This window comes from Puma concolor, chromosome D4, assembly GCF_028749965.1.
Source record: "Puma concolor isolate L17-30 chromosome D4, mPumCon1.1.hap2, whole genome shotgun sequence".
Lineage (NCBI taxonomy): Eukaryota > Metazoa > Chordata > Mammalia > Carnivora > Felidae > Puma > Puma concolor.
The window spans coordinates 73,939,048-73,964,651 of NC_141679.1; the positions used below are offsets into that span (position 1 = coordinate 73,939,048).

Genomic DNA, 25,604 nt, shown 5'->3' on the forward strand with positions numbered 1-25,604 from the left:
AGTGTTTGTCTTTTCTCCCCTTTGGTCTGACAGCTACTCAGGGCAAGCCTGTGTCAGTATCAGCCTAGTTTTCCCTTTTTTGTTAAAAACATATTTATGTCTATTGAGTCCCACCATAATGTAAAGCTCATTCATTCCTTCACTCACACAATTCGTTATTGTCTTGCTTGGTAATGCAAGGAACGAGCTCAGAATCTGATAGTGACAATGTAGTGTGACTAGTGACCTGATAGAGGCATGACTGGTGCTGTAGGGCACAGTGAGAGGTAAATAACTTGGTCAGGGACTGGAGTGGTAGTGGTGGTGGGGGTGTGGGATGGAGTTTGTCAGGAAAACAAGATTAAGAAGGAAAGTGTCAACAGAACAGCAGATATATACCACTTCTCACATACCTGAGAGCAAAGTGATCCCACCTCTACATCTTTGCTCAGATGGCTCCCTATGTTAGAAATACCCACACACTCCTATTTTGGGGGGAGATTCCATGCCAAAAATCAGGGGAGTCTCGTGCCTTGTGAGGTCCTAAATTAATAGTTTTTTACATGTTTAAATAACGCAGGGGTCTGCAATCTACAACACTTAGGCAAATCTGGCCTGCTGTCTGTTTTGATAAAGTTTTATTGGAACACAGTAATGTTCATTCATTTAGATATTGTCTATGGTTGCTTTTGTGCTATAATGACACTGTTGAGTAGTTGTGACGAGAACCATATGGCCCACCAAGTCTAAAATATTTACTGTTTATTCCTTCACAGAAAAAAGTTTGCTGACCCCTGATCCAATTTAATGCTGAGGGAGAAACCATTATTATCCCCTTATACAGAGAAGGAACTTCAGGCACCAAAAGGTGACACAGCTTGTTAGTGGTGCAGCCATGATGTAAACTCCCAAAGTCTGACTGAGAGCTTATGCTCCTAACCAACTATGCTACACTACACTTTAATGAATGTCTTTTGAATATCAATTAATTTCTTTTGGTAAAGAGGCAAATATAATTAATATAATTATCAATATAACTTGTCATCCAAACCAGGACAGCTTTGACAGTGAAAAGAGGTGCAATTAATCACTATATCTGGACATGGGACACAAAGCCTCTCCTGAACAATCTGTGATGTGTGATCACCCTAGAGATAGGAACAGAGATACACAAGACAGAGCAGAATAGATAGATAAAATCATGAAAGATGTTTTATTTTATTTCATAAGCCAAATAAGTGTACTTTCTTGCTTTATGGTCATACACCTATACATTAAGAATACTTTCTTGTGAATTCTTATGTTACTCTCATTAGCTTATGACATTTCATCTTGCTTAAACAATAAAAATAATTCTTACTGCCCAAATACTCCAAGTTATTCATGCTGTATGTGTGTGTGGGGATAGGGGAGGGGGGCGAGTTCTGTTTAGTATTCCACTCTACTCTCAGGTGGCTTATAAGGTGAGAGGAGACATGGGCCAGACAATCCATAGAAATGGCATTATGCACGTGAGGAAAAAAACGTGTAGAATCATCTGTGCGGCAGACGTGTGCAGATGTGTGATAGCTACTTACTTTGATACGAATTTATAAGCCAAATATTGCCTTCAGTCAATCAAATACAATAAAAATACATCCAAAACTGGTGGTTCTTATAGATTATTCTAGAAAGGATATGCAATCACCCAGGGAAAGCACATACAATGGAAAAAACAAGACACCAAGGATGGAGCCCTGGAAAATTCCAACTGGTGAGGGATAAGAGAAAGAGGGCTTCGTGATGGGAACGGAGGAGAGAGGGAGAGAGAAGATCAAGGGGAAATGGTGTCAGAGGAACTAACGGCAAAATATTTCAAGAAGAGGGAAGCATAGGGGCGCCTGGGTGGCGCAGTCGGCTGAGCGTCCGACTTCAGCCAGGTCACGATCTCGCGGTCCGTGAGTTCGAGCCCCGCGTCGGGCTCTGGGCTGATGGCTCGGAGCCTGGAGCCTGCTTCCGATTCTGTGTCTCCCTCTCTCTCTGCCCCTCGCCCATTCATGCTCTGTCTCTCTCTGTCCCAAAAATAAATAAACGTTGAAAAAAAAAAGAAGAGGGAAGCATTAAATATCAGATGCAACCAAAAATCCACTACGATAAGGAAAAAAAATGTCCCTTGGATTAGATAAGAGTAAGATGGCCTTTTTAGAAATTGTTTCACAGTAATGATGAAGACAGAGCCCTACGGAATTCTACTGAAATATAAATGTGGACTGAGGAAGTAGAAACACCAAGGTAATACCAATTTTCAAGAAGCTTGTATATTAAAGGAGAGAAAGATGATGAATCAGGTTACAAGCTGGTATTTTTAATATACAAAATAATTTAAGCAGGTCAAGGACTGAATTATTTCCTGAGACACATATGTCTTCAGACAACTATAAAGACACAGATCAAAAACCCAATAGAAAAACAGGCTGGTACCTCAATAATAATTAAAGATATGTAAATTAAACAATGAACTTTTTCATATTGATAAAAATTTTTTTTAATTTTTTTTAACGTTTATTTTTGAGAGAAAGAGACAGAGCGTGAGGAGGAGAGGGACAGAGAGAGAGGGAGACACAGAATTGGAAGCAGATTCCAGGCCCCGAGCTGTCAGCACACAGCCTGATGCGGGGCTGGAACTCACGAACTGTGAGATCATGACCTGAGCTAAAGTCAGACACTCAACCGACTGAGCCACCCAGGCACCCCATACTGATAAAATTTTAAGTTGATAGTATCCAATATGAAAAAAATCAAGTATGGAATTATTCACCCATATACATAGATGGGTGGCAGACAATCTAGCAATACTCTCAAATTGAATATGTGCCAAAACAACTTGAAAAAAGAAAAACAGGGACGCCTGTGTGGCTCAGTTGCTAAAGCGTCTGACTCTTGATATTGGCTCAGGTCATGCTCTCGTAGTTCATGAGTTCAAGACCCACATTAGCCTCTGTGCTGACAGCATGGAGCCTGCTTGGGATTCTCTCTCCCCCCACTGCCCCTCCCTACTCTCTCTCTCAAAATAAATAAATAAACTTTAAAAAAAGAAAAGAAAAACAAAGTGGGAGAGCTTACTTTCTTTACCTGACTTCAAAACTTACTGTTGGTTTACAGGAATCAATGCAAGGTAATATTGGCATGAAAGTAAATCAATAGATAAATGGAACAGAGAGTCCAGAAATAGACCGCCACATACATACTCAGCTGATGTCTATTTAACCCTTGGTATCGGTGGTGCCAGTGGTGGGCAGAGATGCCATGTGGAGTTTGTGGCAAGCCCCAATAGGAGAACACCATAGGCTCCTGGAGTTTTGGAGCAAGGCTGGGCCATCTGCAGTGGACAATTAGATGCTTTTGTGAAACATCTCCTTGCATACTATTGCATCCTGGTAAAAACAGAATGCATGCCCATGGGACACTAAATGACTACTCCACCAGAACTACCCATTATGAGGTAGAACCTGTCAAAACCATCAAATCATGAATTAAGTGGGTTTAGAAAACATCCATTTTAAGATGGAAGTGGTACTTCAGCAACAGCCAGCATAAGCAAGCCCATGGCACCCACCACTGTTACATCAGCATCCCCTACAAGGACTTCAGGTTGATGCGTAAATACTCTCAGCTCTTTGTGTGCAAAGAACCAGTAGGCAAAAGGAGGCATCACTATTTCAGAAGAGGTAAATAACCCCGATATCAGTAGAAAGTGGGCTATCACACAATGTGGGCAGGGAAGAAAACATAGAACTCAGTGATCCACTTAGTACCTCTGGCCCAACTGTGACTGTAAATGTACAGGTTCAGGTCTGAGAAGGGCATTATGGCCAGTGTCTTAGGTCAGCAGAGGTCGCTGCAAATGGATAGTGGAGAAGTGAGGTGATGAGTTATCTACTATGACCCTGGGACCACTATAGCAGCAGGAGCTGTGGTTTATCCCACTAATCTCTCCCTTCTGACTTCTCCCCATGGGCAAAAAGGGACTCAGGAATTCTGGAGGAAGTACTTCACCGATATATAAAAACCAGTATATCTAAACAGAGCAAGGGAAGTAGTATGATAGACATAAAGTTGCATATCCAGACTCTTCTTTATTTTTTTTTTTAATTTTTTTTTCAACGTTTATTTTTTTTGGGACAGAGAGAGACAGAGCATGAACGGGGGAGGGGCAGAGAGAGAGGGAGACACAGAATCGGAAACAGGCTGCAGGCTCCCAGCCATCAGCCCAGAGCCTGACGCGGGGCTCGAACTCACGGACCGCGAGATCGTGACCTGGCTGAAGTCGGACGCTTTACCGACTGTGCCACCCAGGGGCCCCCAGACTCTTCTTTAAAGAAGGACTTGATGTTTGGCTGGGGGGAGTGCACTAAGAAGACAACTTCTAGCTGTCAGCTACTTAGAACTAGGACTCCGTTACAGAGAGCTGCCTCACCCAAGGTCATGCCCTTTGCAGTGCAGCCTGCATCTGGTGAATGAGCAAGATGGGGGTCCAGAGGCCTAATACAGTGCGTGGGAAAACACTCACTTCAGAGCTCTTCACCAGGTTCGCAGAAGCTTTGTTGGGCCTGCAATGTATGTAAACTTCGTCCTTTGTCCAATCCTGCATTTCCTCTTCCTTTCATAGATACTGTTTGTTTTTTTTTAATGTTTTGATTTATTTTTGAAAGAGAGCGAGACAGAGCGTGAACAGGGGAGGAGCAGAGAGAGAGGGACACAGAATCCGAAGCAGGCTCCAGGCTCTGAGCTGTCAGCACAGAGCCCAATGTGGGGCTCGAACTCCTGAACCACAAGATCATGACCTGAGCTGAAGTCGGATGCTTAACTGACTGAGCCACCCAGGTGCCCCTAGAGTTAATGTTCTATAAACACCAATTAGGTCAAGATGTTTTATAATGTTCTTTAGGTAATATATGTGCTTACTAATTTTTCCTTTTTTAAAAATTTTAATTTAAATACCAGTTAGTTAACAGGGTCTTTACTAACGTTCTGTCTAGCTGTTTTATCAGCTGCCTATAGAACGATGTGAAAATCAATTATGATTGTGGAATTGTTTATATTTCTCCTTAATTCTTTCCACGTTTGCTTCTTATACTTTAGATTTCTGTTTTAGGTGCATAAATGTTTATGAATGTTTTGTCTTCCTGATGAATTAATCTTTTAATCTTTAAAAAAAATTTTTTTTAATGTTTATTTATTTTTGAGACAGAGAGAGACAGAGCATGAATGGGGGAGGGGCAGAGAGAGAGGGAGACACAGAATCGGAAGCAGGCTCCAGGCTCTGAGCCATCAGCCCAGAGCCTGACGCGGGGCTCGAACTGATGGGACCACAAGACCGTGACCTGAGCTGAAGTCGGATGCTTAACTAACTGAACCACCCAGCCGCCCCTCTTTTAAACTTTTTAAATTGGCCCTCTTTATCTGTTAATAGTTTCATTGAGAAGTCTGTTTTGTCTGCTATAAATATAGCCATTTATGCCTTTGTATGCTTACTATTTGTGTGATATATCATTTTAATCCATTTAATTTTGACTTAATTGTCTTTTTTTTTTTTTTTCAACGTTTATTTATTTTTGGGACAGAGAGAGACAGAGCATGAACGGGGGAGGGGCAGAGAGAGAGGGAGACACAGAATCGGAAACAGGCTCAAGGCTCTGAGCCATCAGCCCAGAGCCTGACGCGGGGCTCGAACTCACGGACTGCGAGATCGTGACCTGGCTGAAGTCGGACGCTCAACCGACTGCGCCACCCAGGCGCCCTAATTGTCTTTTTATTTATTTAAAATTTTTACTTTTGAGAGAGTGAGCACAAGTGGGGAAGAGGCAGAGAGGGAGACACAGTATCTGAAGCAGGCTCCAGGCTCTGAGCTGTCAGCACAGATCCCGACACGGGTCTTGAACTCATGAACTGCGAGAGCATGACCTGAGGAAAAGTCGGACACTTAACCAACTAAGCCACCCCAGCGCCCTCTGTGTCTTTTTAAAGTATAGATCTTGTGCAGAGCTAAAACTGGGTCTTGCCTTTTTATCCATTATGAAAATCTCTGCCTTTTAATTTAAGAGAGTTTTGTCAACTTTTAAAGTAATGATTGTTAAGATTGGGTTTAGGTCTACTACGTTATTATTTCTATTGTTTGTCTCCTTTAATTTTCTTCTTTTGCATCTCCCTTCCTATTTCTATTATGCATTTTTTTAAGTTTATTTATTTTGAGAGAGACAGAGACAGCACAAGTTGGGGAGGGGCAGAAAGAGCAGAGAAAGAACCCCAAACAGGTTCTGTGCTGCCAGAGCATAGCTCCACACAGGGCTCGAACTCACAAAACTGTGAGATCATGACCTAAGCTGAAACCAAGAGTTGGATGCTTAACTGACTGAGCCACCCAGGTACCCCTCCATTATGAATTTTAAAATTAAAAAAATTTTTTTCTACTGACCTATTTCAAGTTCAATGACTTCCCTGTCATTTACATTCTGCTGGTAAACTTATCCAGTGAATTAAAAAACTTTTTAAAAATATTTGTTTTAATTTTGAGAGAAAGTGAGTGTGCAAGTAGGGGAGGGGCAGAGATAGAGGGGGACAGATGATCTGAAGCAGGCTCCACGCTGACAGCAGAAATGGGGCTCGAACTTACAAACCACAAGATCATGACCTGAGCCAAAGTCAGATGCTTAACCAATTGAGCCACTCAGACACCCCTCCAGTGAATTTTAAATTTCATACATTGTACTTCTAAGTTCTAGAGTTTTCTTTTGGTTTTTCTCCAGTTTCTATTTATTTGCTGAGTTCTTAAAAAATGTGTATTCACTGTGAGCATATCTTTATTTCACTAAGCAGTATTATAATACTTATATTAATATCCTCACATGCTCATCCTAACTTTTGGATTGGTTGTCTCTTTTCTTGAATAGGGTCACATTTTCCTAATTGTTTAACTGTCAAGTAAATTTTTCTTGTATCCTAGATATCATGAATAAGTTGTGGAGAGTTTGGATTCTGTTATATTTCTCTGAAGAGTGTTAACATTTTTGTTTTAGCAAGTTATTAGCATGGTTGAACTCAAACTTCAAACTAATTCTGTGGGGCAGCAGCACAAATAAAAGCTCAGTTCTCTTGTCTTTAGTTGAAACATTAGGAGTCTGTGCCAAATATGCATGGTTCAGAGATCAGACAGGGATTTGGGCAGAGTTTATTCACAGAATTTGGGTTGCTCCTTCTTTGAGTCTTTCTTTTCTGGGATTTTCCTTTCACTTTTCAGTGGCTATGGTTTCCCTGAAACTCAGCCCTATACTTTTTCATCTCCAAAAGACTGAATGTTTTCTATCAAATTACCCACCTCTGCCACACCAACTTTAGCATATCCTCAGGATAAAAGCTGTGATCTAACCTACCATTCCCTTCTTCCAAATTTCAACTCTTTTCCATAATCTGCTTTTGTTCACTCTCCAGTACCTTCAGGTCATTGGTTTGTGTGTGTGTGTGTGTGTGTGTGTGTGTGTGTGTGTGTGGTTTTCCAGAGTTTATTAACTATTATCTGTGGAGGGTCAGGATCAGTAGGAATCTACTTGGCCATACCAGTAATGAAAACTCATTACAATAAAATAAAATCAATTCATGAAAATAGAAAAATTACTTAGAAAAACATAAAACTTACTCTAAAACTGACAATCTTGAATCACCATCCACATAATGATAGTGATATTTTGCATTTTCTAACATATGTATTTGTGTGTATAAACATTATCTTTATATTAAAGAAATGTCTCAGAAACATTTTCAAATACTTTTAAATTTTAACAATGATTTATACCAGTGTTTCTCAAAGTGTGGTCCCCAGACCAGCACCATCAGCATCTCCTGGGAAGTTATTAAAAATGCAAATTCTCAGCCTCCCACCCCCTACTGTCCCAGACCTACTGAGTCAGAAACTTTGTGGATGGGGCCCATTTCTAATGTCTGTGTTTTAACAAGCCCTCCAGTCAATTTTGACACATGCTATCATTTAAACTCACCTCTGTATGTCTATTTTCTTTCATTCTTCATCTCCAATAATTTTTTAGACATCCTTTCTTCAGTCATTGATGCTAACATTTAATTCTTTTTTTACCGTACACGTTGGCTTTCAAACACTTATTTCCACTGCTCAGGCATACATACCTATATTCCTCACTGTCCCAGGTATGGTACTATTATGGGTTCTCCACAAGGTGTGGGAAATTTGACCTAGTCATCACATGCAACTGTTTTATCCTTCTAAAAAGTGCAGACTTTCCACAGTTCTGGAAAGTGAAGATTCATTCTGTGTTTGGTGCCAGGCTTCCACCTGGTTACAAATTACTGATGGAAAATGGCTTTCACATTGCATTTTCCTTCTCTGAAAGTAAATAAGTTACTTAGAAATGAGGGTATAACATTCATGAGTTAATTTTTCAACACACACGTGTATATACACACACATTTCATTCTCAATACTTATATCTGTTAATTCTCTGAAGTGAGGAGATCAAGAAGGCAGGAATTTGAATGGGAAATATTTGCAAAGATGGCACTTAACCACATATTCGCTGAGGGGCCATCATTATACTAGCCTAGTATCCAGATGAAATATTTATTGAGCAGAACTGACCACTAAAAAAGTCTTGCTTATTAACCCGTATGTTTCTTCTGAAGAACAAATGAGGTAATGTAGTAAATGTGCTGTAAAAATGTAAAAGGTGACATACATGCCAAATATTATTATTACCTTATATTATGAAACCATTTTTATGCTTAAGTCACTGTTTTTAGTGTAACAACTTAAATTTTAATACAATTCAGCTGTGTTTTTTATCTATGACTCGTGAATAAAAAATAATAATAATAGGGGCACCTGGGTGGCTCAGTCGGTTAAGTGTCCAACTTCAGCTCAGGTCAGGATCTCACAGTTCGTGAGTTCAAGCCCTGCAGCAGGCTCTGTGCTGATAGCTCAGAGCCTGGAGCCTGCTTTGGATTCTGTGTCTCCCTCTCTCTCTGCCCCTTCCCTGCTTGCGCTCTGTCTCTCTCTCTCTCTCTCTCAAATAAACATTAAAAAATTATTTTTAGGGGCGCCTGGGTGGCTCAGTCGGTTGAGCGTCCGACTTCAGCTCAGGTCAGGATCTCACAGTTTGTGAGTTTGAACCCCGTGTCGGGCTCTGTGCTGACAGCTCAGAGCCTGGAGCCTGTTTCAGATTCTGTGTCTCCCTCTCTCTGCCCCTTCCCCGCTCATGCTCTATCTCTCTCTGTCTCTCAAAAATGAATAAACGTTAAAAAAAATTAATAAAAATATTATTTTTAATTAAAAAAATAAATAAGTATGCAGTGGAAAATAGGTCTCATGTGCAAACTCAAATTGATCCATAGTAACCTCTGGAATGCATGCTTTTTTTTTTTTTAATGTTTACTTATTTTTGAGAGTGAGGGAGACACAGCATGAGCAGAGGAGGGGCAGAGAGAGAGGGAGACACAGAATCCGAAGCAGGCTCCAAGCTCTGAGCTGTCAGCACAGAGCCTGATGTGGGGCTCAAACCCACAAACTGTGAGATCATGACCTCAGCTGAAATTGGGCGCTTAACCAACTGAGCCACCCAGGTGCCCCTGGAATACATGCTTAAGAATGATTCTGAGGCCACGTCTAGATTCACTCAAAATGAGTGTGGTGACCCATTAGCAATGTTTGCTATTGGGCAAGAACAGTAAGTAGTGGCATTTGTTACAATACATTTGAAACCCCAGATTGAGGTGTTTGTATATACGTGCTCTGAATATGAGACAAAACGGAGTGACTGTTCAGAAAGGCACTTTCATTCACCTAAAATCAAAATTTATCTTCAGTCGTTTTAAAAAATAGCATATAGAAGAAACACAGTACAGAATTATAGTTGTAATTCATTATTTTAATAAAAGGACGTGTGTTTGATAGGAAAAGTCTTTGTGAATTCAATATCAAGTTTAATGCCATATCCTCAGATTCACCACCCTTCCTAGAAACTTTTACTTTGTAAACAACACCATGGAGTGGGCTCAGTGAAAATTTTAATCAGTGTTGATGTATGCATATGAAAAGGACTTTAGTTGTGAAAATAATACATTTACATTGTTCAAAAATTCATATACAGGATATAATAAAAAGGAGGTCTCCCTCCAGTCCCAGCTCCCATTCCTGTACTCCTGTGCTCATAGAAACCACTATAAGGTTTCTTATATATTTTTTCAAACCAAGTCTATTTACATACAAATATACATATACATATATACACACATACATATATACACACACAGAGACAGGCAAATGCACACCCTTTTCTACAAAAGTGGGAACATACTATACACACAGTTCAGCAATCTGCTTTTTTCACTTAACGATGTATCTTGGACATCATTCCCCACCAGCACCTGTGCATCCTCAGCTGCTTTCATTTTTTCTCTTAATTTTCTGTTAATATTTTTTACATAAGTAACCTTTAGGAAGTTTGCAGCTGATGCAGAAGCTAACAAAGACATTAAGAAAGAGAGAGGTGATAATATCAAAGATCAGGCTCATAGCAGTGGCCACATACCTTTATACATGGAAATTAACAGATATGCAAATTCAATTCTCATATGCGGTGCTTAAGTACACAAAACTCAAGCAACTCAGGAATTTAGCATATGTAATTTGCTTCTCTACTGCTCTGATTTTTCAGCTTATTAACATTTTTAAAAGCTTTATATTTTGGTCTGAACACATAAATAATTAATAATTGAGTACTTTTAAAACAGTATTTTCTATAAAAGGTTGGTAGCAAGTTTAAACTCTCCATCCATTGCTTCCCTGTAAGATTCATTTTCAAATTCCCTCGTATGTAACGAGGTGTGACTTCTTATTAAAGGCTTTCTAACATCCTTAAAATTCAGACTTCTTCTAAGGTTGAATAAAACCTCTAGTTAAAAGGTTTTCCCACATTAATTTCACTGAGATTTTTCTTCTGAATGAGTTTTCACATGTTTGGTAAGGGATGCATTTTGTTTGAAAGCTTTCCCACATTCATTACATTCATAGGGTTTCTCTCCAGTGTGGGATCTCTGATGTATAACAAGCTGTGACTTTACATTGAAAGCTTTTCCACATTCATTACATTCAAAAGGTTTCTCCCCAGTATGAGTCCTCTGATGTACAATGAGATGTGACTTTTGGCTAAAAGCTTTCCCACATTCATTACATTCATAGGGTTTTTCCCCAGTATGAACTCTCTGATGTTGAGTAAGACCTTCAATTTGTTTGAAGGCCTTTCCACATTGGTTACATTCAAAAGGACTTTCACCTGTATGAGTTCTCGTGTGGTAAGTAAGAGATGAGCTATGCCCAAATGCTTTTCCACATTCATTACATTTGTAGGGTTTCTCCTTAGTATGAGTTCTTTGATGTATAATGAGGTGTGACTTCTTGCTGAAAGCTTTCCCACATTCATTACATTCAAAGGGCTTCTCACCTGTATGAATTCTCATATGTTTAGTAAGGGACGAGCTATACTTAAAAGCCTTTCCACATTCATGACATTCATATGGTATTTCACCTGTATGAGTCCTCACATGTTCTGTAAGAGATGAGTTATACCTAAAGGATTTTCCACATTCCTTACATTCATAGGGCTTCTCACCTGTATGAGATCTTACATGTTGAATAAGGTTTGAGCTGTGTCTAAAGGTTTTCCCACACTCAGTACATTTATAGGGCTTTTCCCCAGTATGAACTCTCAGATGGTCAGTGAGGGCATGTTTATGACTGTGGGCTTTGCCACACTGAGTACACTCATATGGCTTTTCTCCAGTGTGAGTTCTCTGATGCACAACGAGGTGTGACTTTTGGCTAAAGGCTATCCCACATTCATCGCATTCATATGGTTTCTCCCCAGTATGAATTCTCTGATGGTCAGTGAGTCCTTGCTTGTGACTGAGAACCTTCCCACACTGATTACATTCATAGGGTTTGGCTTTAGCTTGAGTTTTGTCACACTTAGTAGATGAGCTACGGCTGGATGATTTCTCGTGTTTCTTTCCAGTTTGAATTTTGTCGCATTTAGTATGGGATGAGCTATGATGAGATAATTTCTCATGTTTCTTGCCAGTTTGAGTTTTGTCATGCTTATTAGATAAGCTATGGTTGGATAATTTCTGTTTCTTTCCAGTTTGATTTTTGTTTTTCTTTGTATCAGGTAAGCTATGGCTGAAAGATTTCTTGTGCTCTTTAGTTACATTAGGTTTCTTTTTTGCATAGTTTCTTATATGACCAAGTAAGTCTAAATTCTGTTTCAAACTCTTTCCATGTGAATCAAATTTAAGCTTTCTTTTTGAAGGAACATGTTTTGTACTCACATTTATTTCCCCCAATGAGCTACATTCATGGCCTTTCTTCTTAGTCAGACTTTTTTTCTTGAATGCAACTTCCCTAAGGAGTTTGTTTTGAGATTCCTGGTGATTCACTAGCTGGTCGTTATCTTGCTGGACTTCTTCTAAAATGGAATTCAATGAGACATTCTTATGAATCTTTTCACTCTCATATTTTGAACTACAACTTATAAAACAAATGCCCTGTTGTGGGGTTGAATCTTTATTCAAGCTTCACATCCCAAGGTGAATGAAATATCAAATGTAAATGTCCCTAAGCTTTTGGACTTGAGGGGAAAGTGCTGTAGGGAGCACTTCCAAGTGCTTATCCAAGAAAAGATAATTGACAATAGCAATTAGAAAAAATTTTGCCCGTTTACAAATATAACCTTGTAACCTGGGATAGATGATAAGATAAACTGAAGGAGCAGTGACTAGGTAATAGATGAAGTTAAAAGAGCTTGTGATTGTAGTTGGTATTTTTTGAGGTTTCTCCACAGCCCAAGCTTCCCGGCTTTGATAACTGCCAATTCATTCACAGTATTTGGCTCCCACAGCCTGTACTACATTAATTCAGCTCTCTATGGTCACAATTGGAGACACATCTGGCTCAAGCCAAAGTGTCCAATATGAGTCTTCCTCCTAAATATTTAGACTCTAGTTTGTCTCCATTGGGTTTTTACAATGATATAAAACGAGTAATAGTAAAGTCATATCTTCCCTGTGTAAACAGAAAGTTCATCAGTATGAAGAACGAAGCATACATCCACAAAGAAGCAGAGATGTTGGATCACATGTTCTCAAAGGGACCATTTATCTAATCCCAATTCTGGATGGCTTTCCAGTTCCTAGTTCTAATCCCTGGTAGGGTCAGGCTGACATATCCACCTTTAGGTTACAAGAGATAAATCTAAGTCCTTATAGTAAATTCCTCGATTTACTTAGGCTAGCCTGAGTAAATTTTTGTTACTGCCCTCCAAGGAGCCAAAATAGAGAAAATAAGGGAAGTCTACCAAGAAATACTGAACAGCTTATAGGTGACTAAGGGAATAAGCAGGAAAGGGTGTTCCAGTGCTACCACCTACGATCAATATAATAATGACATTCCTGTACTAAAACAAACAACCAACCAAAAAACCCCCGAAAAACTAAAAAAACAACCAAACAAAAAACCCTACAGTTTCTGAGTCCCCTGATGCTTTTACCATGATAAAATTCATAGAAATGAGACTTCTCATAGAAATGAGATTTACACCATTTAGAGTTACAATGTACACATGTATCTGTTTTCCAACAGTTTGCTATGGAGCATACCTTTGTTTCTGTCAGGTCACTCTACTAATTACTAATCATAAATTTTAAGCTTATTCCCAGCTTTAAGTGATTGCTCACATCCTTCCTTCCACCCGTTATACAATTACACATTTTAAGATACCTTCCCAGTGTGTGTTTTCCTTCTCTGAGTCCACCACCCACACTGACACATGGAGGCAATTATGTTTGTACCATTATGATCCAAACTCTGGTTGAAAACAATTGATTGAACAGTGGTAAACATAGGGCCCAAACTAGACCAATACTATTCTTTCTCCTAAGAATTTAGAATTGAAATTCAAAGACCTCTTTTAGCTAGGTATGGATATGACATGTGTAAAAATCCAAAAACTTAAGAGTTGGGACTACCATTTTGAGGCAGCTTTCTTCAGTTATGTGTGTGGAAAAGCAGAAAAAGCTTTAGGATGGGAATTAAACAGACTCAAAGAGAGAAACAGATGTAAGAGTCTCAAAGAATATAAGAAACTGAACAGCTGCCTTGGTCATAAAGGAACAACACATGGATAAAGTGAAAACCGGGATCAAACAGAAAAGAGTTTTAGTATTTGGATATAAGCCAGGAAACACCATTACTTTCATGGAGGACTTTGAAGAGATTAGTTCCCATGGGGTAAAAAAATCAATTTTTGTAGGTATAGATATAGTGGTATAGATATAACAGGGAGAGGGAGAGTTGCCAGCTGCTTTTTCCTTTAGGAAACTTTAAGTGGTACAAGCATTTTGGGGGAAAGGGTAGAACAAGAGCAAGACAAAGGCAGCCTCTTCCAATGTGCAAGGATTCTGGAGAGGATAGAGGCAAATCTTCTGGGAAGAAAGGGATCAAAACTCAAACCTTTCCCCTTGAGGTGTAACATTATAAGAACCTCTTATAATGATGAAGATTGGCCAGCAGGAAAAAATATAAAGCACTATGAGAGAAATTCACCATGAGGGGAAAAGATAGAATCTGAACTAGTGAAATGGTATAATAATAGGGTAATAATGAAAAGAGTTGAGTCTGACAGAGCATATGATTACAATTGTGAGCTTATCCTGGGGCGCCTGGGTGGTTCAGTCGGTTAAGCGTCCAACTTCGGCTCAGGTCATAAACTCGCGGTCTATTGAGTTTAAGCCCCGCGTCAGGCTCTGTGGTGACAGCTCAGAGCCTGGAGCCTGCTTCCAATTCTGTCTGTCTGTCTGTCTCTCTCTCTCTCTCAAAAATAAATAAACATTAAAAAAAAAAAAAAAAAGACTGTAAGCTTATCCTGAATGTGAGAGAGTAACTAACACTTGAATTTTAAGCTAAAATGACTGAAGTATATAGCTCAATAGACTCAGCAAATCATTGGAAGGAATAGAACAGTCTTTCCTTGAAGCAATTCCAAGTACTATATAGGAAACTGAACTGAGAAGAAAGTCACTATAGCAATGACAAAGATGTATTAAATGATTCAGTATTATTTTTTAGTTGCAACACCAAGTAACAGTGAGAAAAGTAAACACAGCCAAAATTGGAGCCACTAATGGATGGATCGAAAACTCCATGAGGTCCCTTCATTCGCCATTTGAAGGACTAGTCCTTCTGGTTTCAAGAATTTGTGGAGAGCTGGAAAATTCAGAGGACACTTCAAAATATACTGTAAACATTCTGCTAAGTTGGGGACTATAGTGATGTAAATAATAAGTGAATATTTTAATATTTGGTGGCAACACCTAAGATGAATTACTTTAAAAATGGATTCAACAAATCAGCCTAAGAATTAGAACAATTTAGGTATGAGATAATGTAAAGCTAATTTGGGTGATGTCCGTGAGAAGTGAAGAAAGCAAACAAACAAATCAGGAACTGAAGAGAGGATAGAAAAAGAGAAGGCAGAGAGCAAAGATGCACCGGAACTCCATGGTAGACAGGCCTTAAATCAAAGTAGACCCGGGGCACCTGGGTGGCTCAGTAGGTTAAGGGTCCGACTTCCACTCAGGTCATGTTCTTGCAGTTCGTGAGTTCGAACCCCACGTCAGGCTCTGTGCTGACAGCTCAGAGCCTGGAGCCTGCTTCAGATTCTGTGGCTCCCTCTCTGCCTGCCCCTTCCCCCCTCCCCTCTCTCAAAAATAAAATAAACGTTAAAAAAAGTTTCAAAGTAGACCCTGATAAAAATATGGAAGGTGAAAGGAAGCTCTAATTTAGAAAGAAATATAAAGCTTTCCATTTCTGACACTCTGAGAATGAGCTTTCCTGTAAAGTAGGTAAAAATATGAGTGCAACACAAAGAAACTGGAGATTTATCTGGACAAGATAAATTTTTCTTGAAAGTCACCCATGTAGAATAAGTAGCTTGTATTTGCACAAATGATTCTTTTGAGGAAAATACAATAGAAAAAAAAAAAAAAAGAACAGAGAGCAGGAGACAAAACCTTAGGGATACTTCAGCAAGTGGAAAGAAGAGAATCTGGTGAAATAAATGTAAAGAAGCACTTAGAAGATCAGATTTAAGTGGTATATAATTTAAGCTAAGTAGGCAAGAATTTCATGCTGATCGAAACTATTAAAATATGCGCTGGAAGGTAAGCAGGGGTTACTTTAAAGCCAGAAATTTACATAGAGACACAAAATCTGTAGGATTTGACTGTAGAGGTTAAGGAGCAAATGGAAATGTTGATTCATTATAGACCACAGGTCTGGAGCATTTTCACAGTGAAAGAAGGGAAGTGGAAAGTAATTAAAGGCAGGGAGCATCATGCCAAGAGATTTGGAAAGAGGATGGACCCAAGAAGGTTTGAACACACAAGGAGAGACATATATCATGGAGTCCCAGAATTTGACTGGATGAAGGAAAATATACTGAAGATATTAGTAAAAAAGGAGATAATAAAAAACAGCACTGCTTTAAACAAGGTAAGCAGTGATGGGACTTTGAGAACAGCTAAGAGGAGTCACTGCTCCTCCTGGAAGCTGAGCAATGGAGAGCATAAATGAGGAAAGATGACTGACTATATATGGAAAGGTCAGTTAGGCATCTGAGGTATGGTATCAAAGGTTCAGAACTCTAGTTGTCACCTTTTTCCTACCACAATATGAATGGTGTGGCATACTGTATTACTGTTCCCTGTGGAAAGATTGTACCTCCCAGGCCCCTGCATGCCACTTGAATCCTCCCTGGAGAAGGCTGTCCATTCCTACCCTGCTGAGCTTAGGAGTGGCCAGGTGATCTGCTCTAACCAATTAGCCAATAAAATGTGAGCAGAAAGAGACATCTACCACTTCCATTCAGTAGTTTTAAGTCAACAAGTGGTTCTACTCATTCTTCTTTCCTTGTGACATGAGAGCAGGATTTGCCAAATAGGGGCTGCTCTTTCGATGTAGGTCCAAAGGATAATGTGGAATAGGGCTACAGCATGAGCAAGAAACAAATCTTTCTTGTTGGAAGCCACTGAGATTTGGGGGTCATTCCTTAATGGAGCATAACTTAGCCTAAGCTAACTGATGCAAGTGGTATAAGCAAACCCCCATACGTGAACACAGGCTTACAACTACAGTGAACCTCATATGAGAACCTCACACGTAGACAGGTTCACAGACAGAAGAGATATTAGAATCTCCAAGGTTAGAGAATCTTTGTAGTTTGAACTCCTCCTCCCCCAGGAGAGGATATTTTTCAACTGCTACTCCTGGTTAAGAAAGAAAGGTCTCAAATATTTAAGATTTTATTTTTATTTTTATTTTTTTTAATTTTTTTTTTCAACGTTTATTTATTTTTGGGACAGAGAGAGACAGAGCATGAATGGGGGAGGGGCAGAGGGAGAGGGTGACACAGAATCGGAAACAGGCTCCAGGCTCTGAGCCATCAGCCCAGAGCCTGACGCGGGGCTCGAACTCACAGACCGCGAGATCGTGACCTGGCTGAAGTCGGACGCTTAACCGACTGCGCCACCCAGGCGCCCCAAATATTTAAGATTTTAAAAATAAATTATTCATTGGGTTGGCTGGGTGGCTCAGTCGGTTAAGCGTCCGACTTTGACTCAGGTCATGATCTCACGGTTCATGAGCCCTGCATCATGCCCTCTGCCGTCAGAGCGGAGCCTGCTTCGGATCCTCTGTCTCCCTCTCTCTCTGCCCCGCCCCTGCTCATGCTCACTCCCTCTCAAAAATAAACATACATACATACATACATACATACATACATACATACATACATACATCATTGAAGAATTGCAAAGTTACCACCAAAAAACTAGGAACTTACTTCCATTGGTTCCTATTTGCTTGGGTCTTGCTATTTCACTGGGACCACCTTGTCTAGGTTTTTTGCCCTTCCCCAACCATGGCTCTTCTCCTTTTTCCAACTTGGAGATCATGTCTGGTTTGAGAGCTTGATAACCTGCTCATGAGAAATGGTACAAATTGAGTGTTAGGAAAACAAACATCCCAGAAATCAAACGCTAATATTTGGACTTCAGAGCCTTGAAAGAATTAAGAATATACGGCTTCTGAAATTTCACAATGGCTGCCCATGTACCCTATCCAAGGAGACCCTCCATTTTGGAGACAGGGGCACAGTATCTTGAGTTGTACCCAAAAGGGATCACAACTCTTTGATTCATAATAACCATGGCCAAATTTATCAAGAACTTCAGAGAGAAGGTATCACCATGCACACATTTTGAATTATGAAAGAACTGTCCTTACCCATTGAGGCAAGGTTGCTGTAGTTCTCCAGCATCACATCCTTATACAGGTTCCTCTGGACAGGATCTAGTTGCTCCCATTCCTTCTGGGTAAAAGCCATAGTCACATCTTTGAATGTTACTGATCCCTGTAATAGCAATACTTCTATTCAGTCTAATGTTATTCACATTAGTGAGTGATTTGGACAAGATAATAATGATTTGTTCTTAGCTCAACCATTCAATTTGATCATGATGTTATAGTGGATACTAATTCTTTACTCAATTACGCATTTTTTGAGAGGCAAAAATCATATTAAGAAATGTCCCTATTATGGACTGAATGTTTGAGTATCCCCAAAATTCATACGCTGAAACCCTCCCCTCCAATGTGATGGTATTAGGAGATAGGGCCTGCAGGAAGTAATTAGAATGGGATGAGTTCATGAGGGTGGAGTCTCCATGAATAGGATTAATGCCCATATAAGAGTCACAAGACAGCTTGCTTCCTCTCTCTGCTCCTTCTGCCAAGTGAGGGTACAAGAAGTCTGCAACCTGGCAGTTGGTCTCACCAGATTCCAACCAGGCTCACACCCTATCTTGGACTTCTTGCCTCCAGAACTGACAGCAGTAAATTTCCGCTGTTTATAAGCTACTCAGTTGATGGTACTTCATTGTAGCAGCCCAAACTGACTAAAACAGTCCCACTTGTGAATTTGTTTATTCAAGAGGATAAAGAGTGAAAAAAGTCATACAATTATCAGAGTGAAAGACAATTACCAAAACAAACAGAATCAGTCTTTACCTTTTCTTCTATAACAAAAAACAGTGGAATAGTGTTTATGAGGTAGAAGAATTGAGATCCTTGATTTTTAGAACCAGCCAAAAAATCACCTATATTTGGAAGCAAAAGTAATGTATTTTAGGCATGTAAGGATGCAGAAAATATAATACGTATATATTTTAGAAATAAAGAAAAGGAGAGGGACAGGGAAGGAGGAGGAGGAGAAGAAAAGGAGTGATTTTTAAAAGAAGGAAAAGTGAATCAGAATAAAGATTTCAAGATTGGGAAGGACATAATGTACAAGAAAGAGCTGTGAATAATAAAACCAGTCAAATGTCTAGTTACATCCAAGTAACTTGATAATCTTCTTGTACAACTGTTACAAGTCATTAAAATCAAGAGTCGTGACTTAGGGGCACCTGGGTGGCTCAGTCGGTTAAGTGTCTGACTTTGGCTCAGGTCATGATCTCGCCGTCCATGAGTTCAAGCCCCGTATCAGGCTCTGTGCTGACAGCTCGGAGCTTGGAGCCTGCTTAGGATTCTGTGTCTCCCTCGCTCTCTGCCCCTCCCCCACTCGTGCTCTGTCTCTCAGAAATAAATAAACGTTAAAAAATTAAAAAAAAAAAAAAGAGGCGTGACTTAAGAAAATAAACAGGAATATAACTGGTAAGGGTGGGGGATGGGGAGAAATTAAAGCATGTTTAAGATCTCTTATTAGGCAGGTGAGAGGAGGAGACACAGCTACTGGAGAAGTTTGCCACTAATGAATACACGCTTGAACAGATTTGTTTCACATTGAAAAATAACTCCCTACCTCCATAGACCACCAATCAATTAGCTGTGTATGTCACCAATCTCTGACCTGACAAACCTCCAGTCATGGACATCTAAGAAGTCCCATCATTGACTGTCACTGGCCTCTCAATCACTGAGAGACTGATCCCAACAAAGTCCCCTATCAGTAACAGCAACAAATCTCCCCAGACGCCCCCACACACTCCAATCACAAAATCCCACAGGTCTCTCAACTATGGATACCTAAAGAACACATCAGTCTCTTCTCTGATGCAACCCCAAATCCCGACTCTACCAGTCTCCAATCACTGACGCCAACAGACCTCCACCAACAGTGGCGTTTACAGAAACCCGAATCAGTACCAGCCAACTTCACTATACCTTCAATCTCTTTAGCCATTCCCTTCACCTGCTTGCTTTGCCTGAAATCTACCTTCTCCTGAGGATCCTGCTCCCTTACAACGCTCCCTGCTGGAGGTTATTTGGTTTGGCCCAACCATCACTCGTGTATGTCACGGCCTGAAGATGCGGTCAACGATAACTTTCAACTATTCTTCATTCATCCTTCAAAATCCCTATCATGTTTAGAGTATCACCAGACTTCAACCCATTAACCCTCCATTTCAACGATTAACTAGAAGAACTCACAGCCTCGCCATATAGTTGTACTCAGAGCTACGATGTAGTACAGCTAAGGAAAAGGTGCATGGGGTGAAGTCTAGAGGAAGCCAGGCACAAGTATCCAAGAGTCCTCTTCCAGTGGAGTCACACAGGACACACATGATTCCTCCAGAAATAAATCGTGAGAACACGTGTGAAATGGTGTTTCCCAAGGAAGTGCCGTAGAGACTCAGTGGCGCTCACGGGCACCCTCTGCCTGGCACACACAAAAGTCCCAGATCCCCAGAAGGAAATCAGGAGTTCAGCATAAACCGCATTGTTTACATCGTTTAGTTAATTAAATGTTTTATTTATTTTTGAGACAGAAAGAGACAGTGGGCGGGAGGAGGGGAGGGGCAGAGAGAGACACACACACAGAATCTGAAGCAGGCTCCAGGCTCAGAGCTGTCAGCACAGAGCCCGACGCGGGGCTCAAACTCATGGATTGTGAGATCATGACCTGAGCCGAAGTCGGACGCTTAACCAATGGAGCCACCCGGGCGCCCCTACATAGTTTAGTTCAGGCACGGGGAGCCACTTTTATCATTTCTGGGAATGGTGCAAAGCCTACTGCAGTCTAAGTTCTCAGATGTCAGCCAAAGGTCAACCTTGCAAGCAGGCTTTTCTAAGGACAGCTGTTAGGGGCCACTTATGTCAACTCTTCCGCACAGTAATTCTGCCTCATTCACTGCAAACCTGAACACCAGCCTCCTCTTCCCTACAGCTCCTCCACTAACTGCATCAATGCAGAAGAGCCCTTCCACACCCTGGCCTTTCTCTTTCCTGACTCCAACAATCTTTTCTTCTACCCAAACTCAGCCACTGATTCGTCACCCAGGCATTCTTTAGACCCTTGCCACATACATTACAGCACCTCTACTTACAACACTGAAATCTCTACTTAAAACACTGTCCTGCCAGCTTACTTCTTCTAGTACCTTCCATGTCAATATTTCTCCAAATACATTCGGCCCTCATACCCATCGATCCTAGCCATTTTTTCACAATCTTCCATTGCCACGCAGCCTTACTTTTCACCTGTCCCGTTTAGATTTAGTTCTAACACCATACACACTCCACGGAAAACAGCTTTCACTTCCTTGCCCCTCTTCTTCTCCACTGTACTTCCCTAGCAAAGCCTCAAACTTAAACCCAACTTAATCTCTGCCTGCAACCTTGCAGTTAAACACTCCAAAAGAAAAAAGTCAAACAACTGTGCTGCCTGGACTCACTTCAAATTACTGCACATATCTCAAATGGGCACCCAATACTGAGAGCTTCCTGTTCCTCTTTCCAAGATGATTATTCCAAACATTCTCCGCTTTCTCTCTGAAATCTGCAGCACCTACTCCTTTCCCACTGTCAGCTGATGAATTTGCCTCACACTTTCAAAGACAAAATAAATGTACGTGAACAAGAACTACCTTGCCTTGTTACCACCAACTCCACCAATCTGTTTCCAAACCCCTATCATCTGTCTCCTTTCTGTTGAAATGGAAGACGTGTCCCTTCTGTCACTGAAGGCCAGTTTCTCCACTTATGCTTTGGATCCTATCCTCAACTGCTTTCTTGAGGATTTCACCCCCTGCAATTAACCTCTCTCTTTTGAGCCACCTATTTTTCCCTTTCTACTGAATCGTTCCTATTGACATACAAAGTTGCCTTAATATCACTCATCCAATGAAAGCTGTCTCTTAATCACATGTCCCATCCAGTGCCAATGTATTTGCTCCCTTTACCAGCAAAACCCCTGGTGTCGTCTATACTCTGTCTCTGTTTCATCACCTCCATTCTTTCGACTCATTCCAACAGGATTTTACCCTCATCGCTCCACGAAAAAAAACCTCTTCTTAATCAAAATAACCATTGAGCTACATCTTGCCAAAGTCAAATTCTCTGCAGTGATAAGTCTGGGACTCACAAGAGCTTATGACACAACTGACTCGCATGGTCTTGAAAAGCTTTCTTCTTTAAGCTTCTTTGACACCACATTTACAATTTTCATCATATCTCAGTGGCTACTCCTCACTCTCCCTCTTTTTCTGTTCTTTTCCAAACCTCTAAATGTAGGAGTGACCCAGAGCTCTGTCCTTGGTCCCTCTTTTCTTCTCTATCTGCGTCCTCTCTGCAGGTGACCTCATCCAATCTTATGGCTTCAAGCACCATCTTTATGCTTGACGTCTTTCATTATGAATTCTCCAGCTCACACCTCTCCGAATTCTAGATTCATGCATCTAATGACTATTCAACATCTCTACTTGGGCATGTAATGGGCGTCTTGATGTGGCCAAAGCAGAACCACTGTCATCCACTTCTGGCTCCCATTTATATCCACCAAATCTGGTCGTCTTCAACACAACCCTTTCGCAGAAAAAGGAAGCACCCTTTACCCGGTTCCTCAAGCCAAAAGTCTAGATGTAAAATCTTGATTCTTCTCTTCCCCCATGTTTCGTATCAGCTCATCAGGAAGTCCTACTGGCTCATCTCTAGATGTATTCTGAATCTGATTTTTCATTCCCTTGCTACGACCCTATTCTAAACCATCATCATCGCTTCCCTTTCACTATTCAATAAACTGCTAAAGGACCTCTGCACACAGACAGGGACAGTCTGGTCTCCAACTACGACAGGCACCATAATAGACTCCCATAGACCACACATTGCCACACACCTCCCCAATCTCTGACACACCACGAAGCCATTTCTGATCCCCACAGCCTTCCAAACCATGGCCTTTCGGGCCACCCCACCCCCACCCCGCCCCCCGCCATCACTGTCATCGCAGATACCTCGAAACACGGATTTCCTTAAACTGTGGCACCCACGGACCGCGCAGGCCCCCCATCACTGCCCCACAGATTCCCCCAGCACGCTGACCACCCCTCCCCCCGCCAGAAGACCCTCCAGCCTCGCCTCCAATTCCCAAATCGCTCCTCTCAGAGACGGCGGCCACCCTCCAATCACGGACCCCCAACTAGCCCACCGCGGACCGCCCGGCCGCCCCGCCCAGCCATCGCGCTCACCGCGGCGCTGCCCCCCGGCTGCGACACGGGCATCTCCGCTGCACACCCGGCCCCTTCGGCCGTTCCCGCACCCCTCCTCCGGCCCACGCTCTCCTGCTTTGTGAGGATCGGGTCGCAGGCGGAGGCCGACATGGCGGCTGCTCGAAGCGCGGCCTTAGCGAGCCAGGCGCCTGCGATGGCGGCGCCCCTGGGTATCGCGGGAGGGCGCGGCCATCTTGACCGAGGCTCCGCCGTACAGCGGGGGCTTCGCGCTCCCGGTGCGCGCGCGGGCGGGTGGCCCCGGGACGCCGCGGAGGGTCCCGAGAGCTGAGATGCGAGGCGGCAGGAAGCGTGCTTAGGTACTCACTGCACGGTGCCTCGCGGCGCTCGACACCCCAGCCCCGGCGTCCGGAGGCTCGGCCACGCAAATGCAGAATTCGGAGTCGCCTTTCTGAATCCGGCACTGCAGCCGGTTGCCGGGAACCCCGCAATCACGAGGCCCAGCGCGGGATCCAGACAGCCAGGATAGTAAGAGAGATTGAGGAGGAAGGAGAAAAGGCCCGATCGCTCAGACACCATTGTTTCATAGGGAGAGAGCACTAATCGTCCAAATACACGTCTTTACCTTTACGGTATAAGAACAATGAGGGGAAAAAATGAAGCAGCAGGTTCAATGAACACATCACTCCTCAGTGAGGTCAGCTGAAGCCAAATAATCAAGCAATTAGAGCAGAAATAATTTCTCAATGAGCTATTTGGTGTACCGACGCCGTTCATTTAACAATTATGTGTTGAGCTTTTACTTTGTGCCGGCTAAGTTGCTGTGCTATGCTAGGTAATGGGGAAAGAGTGGAGACCCAGATGGAAACAGCCTTTGTTCGCCCTGATGGAATTTACAATGGGGCAGCGGGCTTGTGAAGTTATCCCAAATATGTGGTTGCTTTTTCCAGAGTCAAACGCACCTTCCATTTAGATGAGTGAACAATTAGTTATCCCTCAGCACTGGCTGCATCGCGGGCTCAATCTTTAGTCTGAATACAATTCTCAGTGCACCTTCGCTGAGCTCATGAGACTCCTTAGGCCACCTAATTTCAGGACAGTTTTCTGCCTAGTCTCCCCATCCTATTATTAAAAAAGTTTTTCTAACAATAATTTGTTGTTGTTGTTCCACAAATCACAGTGGTGTGTTTCTCATTTATTTTCCAACTATCCCTACAATGCTTTCCCTAGACTTGTGGCATCGATTCTAGAGCCTAGCAAAGTATGTTGTAGATATTGTGATAAGCAGAATTCTAATATGGCCCCCATTATCTCTGCCCCTGTTATCACACCTTTAAGAGATCCCCTCTCTTTCAGGAACCTGTGATCTCATACCCATATAAGATCCCAAATGAGTTGACTTTGAGTTCATAAAAAAGTGGAGATGATTCTGGGTGGACCTGACCTAATCAGGTGAGCCCTTGAAAGAGACTGGACCCTTCCTGAAGTCAGAAATTACAAATAGGAACAGGCCTGCGGATGGGCCACACAGCAAGAACCTGAAATCAGCCTGTCAGAGCTGAGAGTGGTTTTTGGTCTACAACGAGCAAGACAACAGGACCTCAGTCCTCAACAGCAAGGAAATGATTTCTACTAACATTCTGAGGGAGCTAACAAGCATATCTTTCTCTAGTGGAGTCTTTAGTACACAACTCAGCCAGCAGCTTGAATTGAGCTTTGTGTGACCTCGTGTGGGGAATCCAGCCATGCCACCATCAGACTTCTGACCTACTGCAACACTGAGATAATAAATTTGTGTTATTTTTGAGAGAGACAGAGACAGAGTGTGAGTGGGGGAGGGGCAGAGAGGAGGGAGACACAGAATCCAAAGCAGGCTCCAGACTCTAGGCTGTCAGCACAGAGCCCAAAGTGGGGCTCGAACTCATGAATCACATGAACCAAGCGATCATGACCTGAGCCAAAGCCCGACGCCCAACCAACTGAGCCACCCAGGTGCCCCTGATCATTTC

At 41.8% G+C, this 25,604-nt stretch overlaps 1 protein-coding gene across 1 annotated transcript; it reads right to left on the reverse strand.

Moving 5' to 3' along the window:
- Positions 1–9,887: 9,887 nt before the first annotated feature.
- On the reverse strand, positions 9,888–23,996 carry ZFP37 (ZFP37 zinc finger protein). Its single transcript, XM_025913619.2, has 4 exons — positions 23,617–23,996; positions 18,377–18,503; positions 17,934–18,068; positions 9,888–12,503 (listed from the first exon to the last, which is right to left on the reverse strand). Exons 1-4 carry the CDS (start codon positions 23,746–23,748, stop codon positions 10,963–10,965), a joined length of 1,935 nt encoding a protein of 644 aa, XP_025769404.2. The 5' UTR covers positions 23,749–23,996; the 3' UTR covers positions 9,888–10,962.
- Between the last annotated feature and the right edge of the window lie 1,608 nt (positions 23,997–25,604).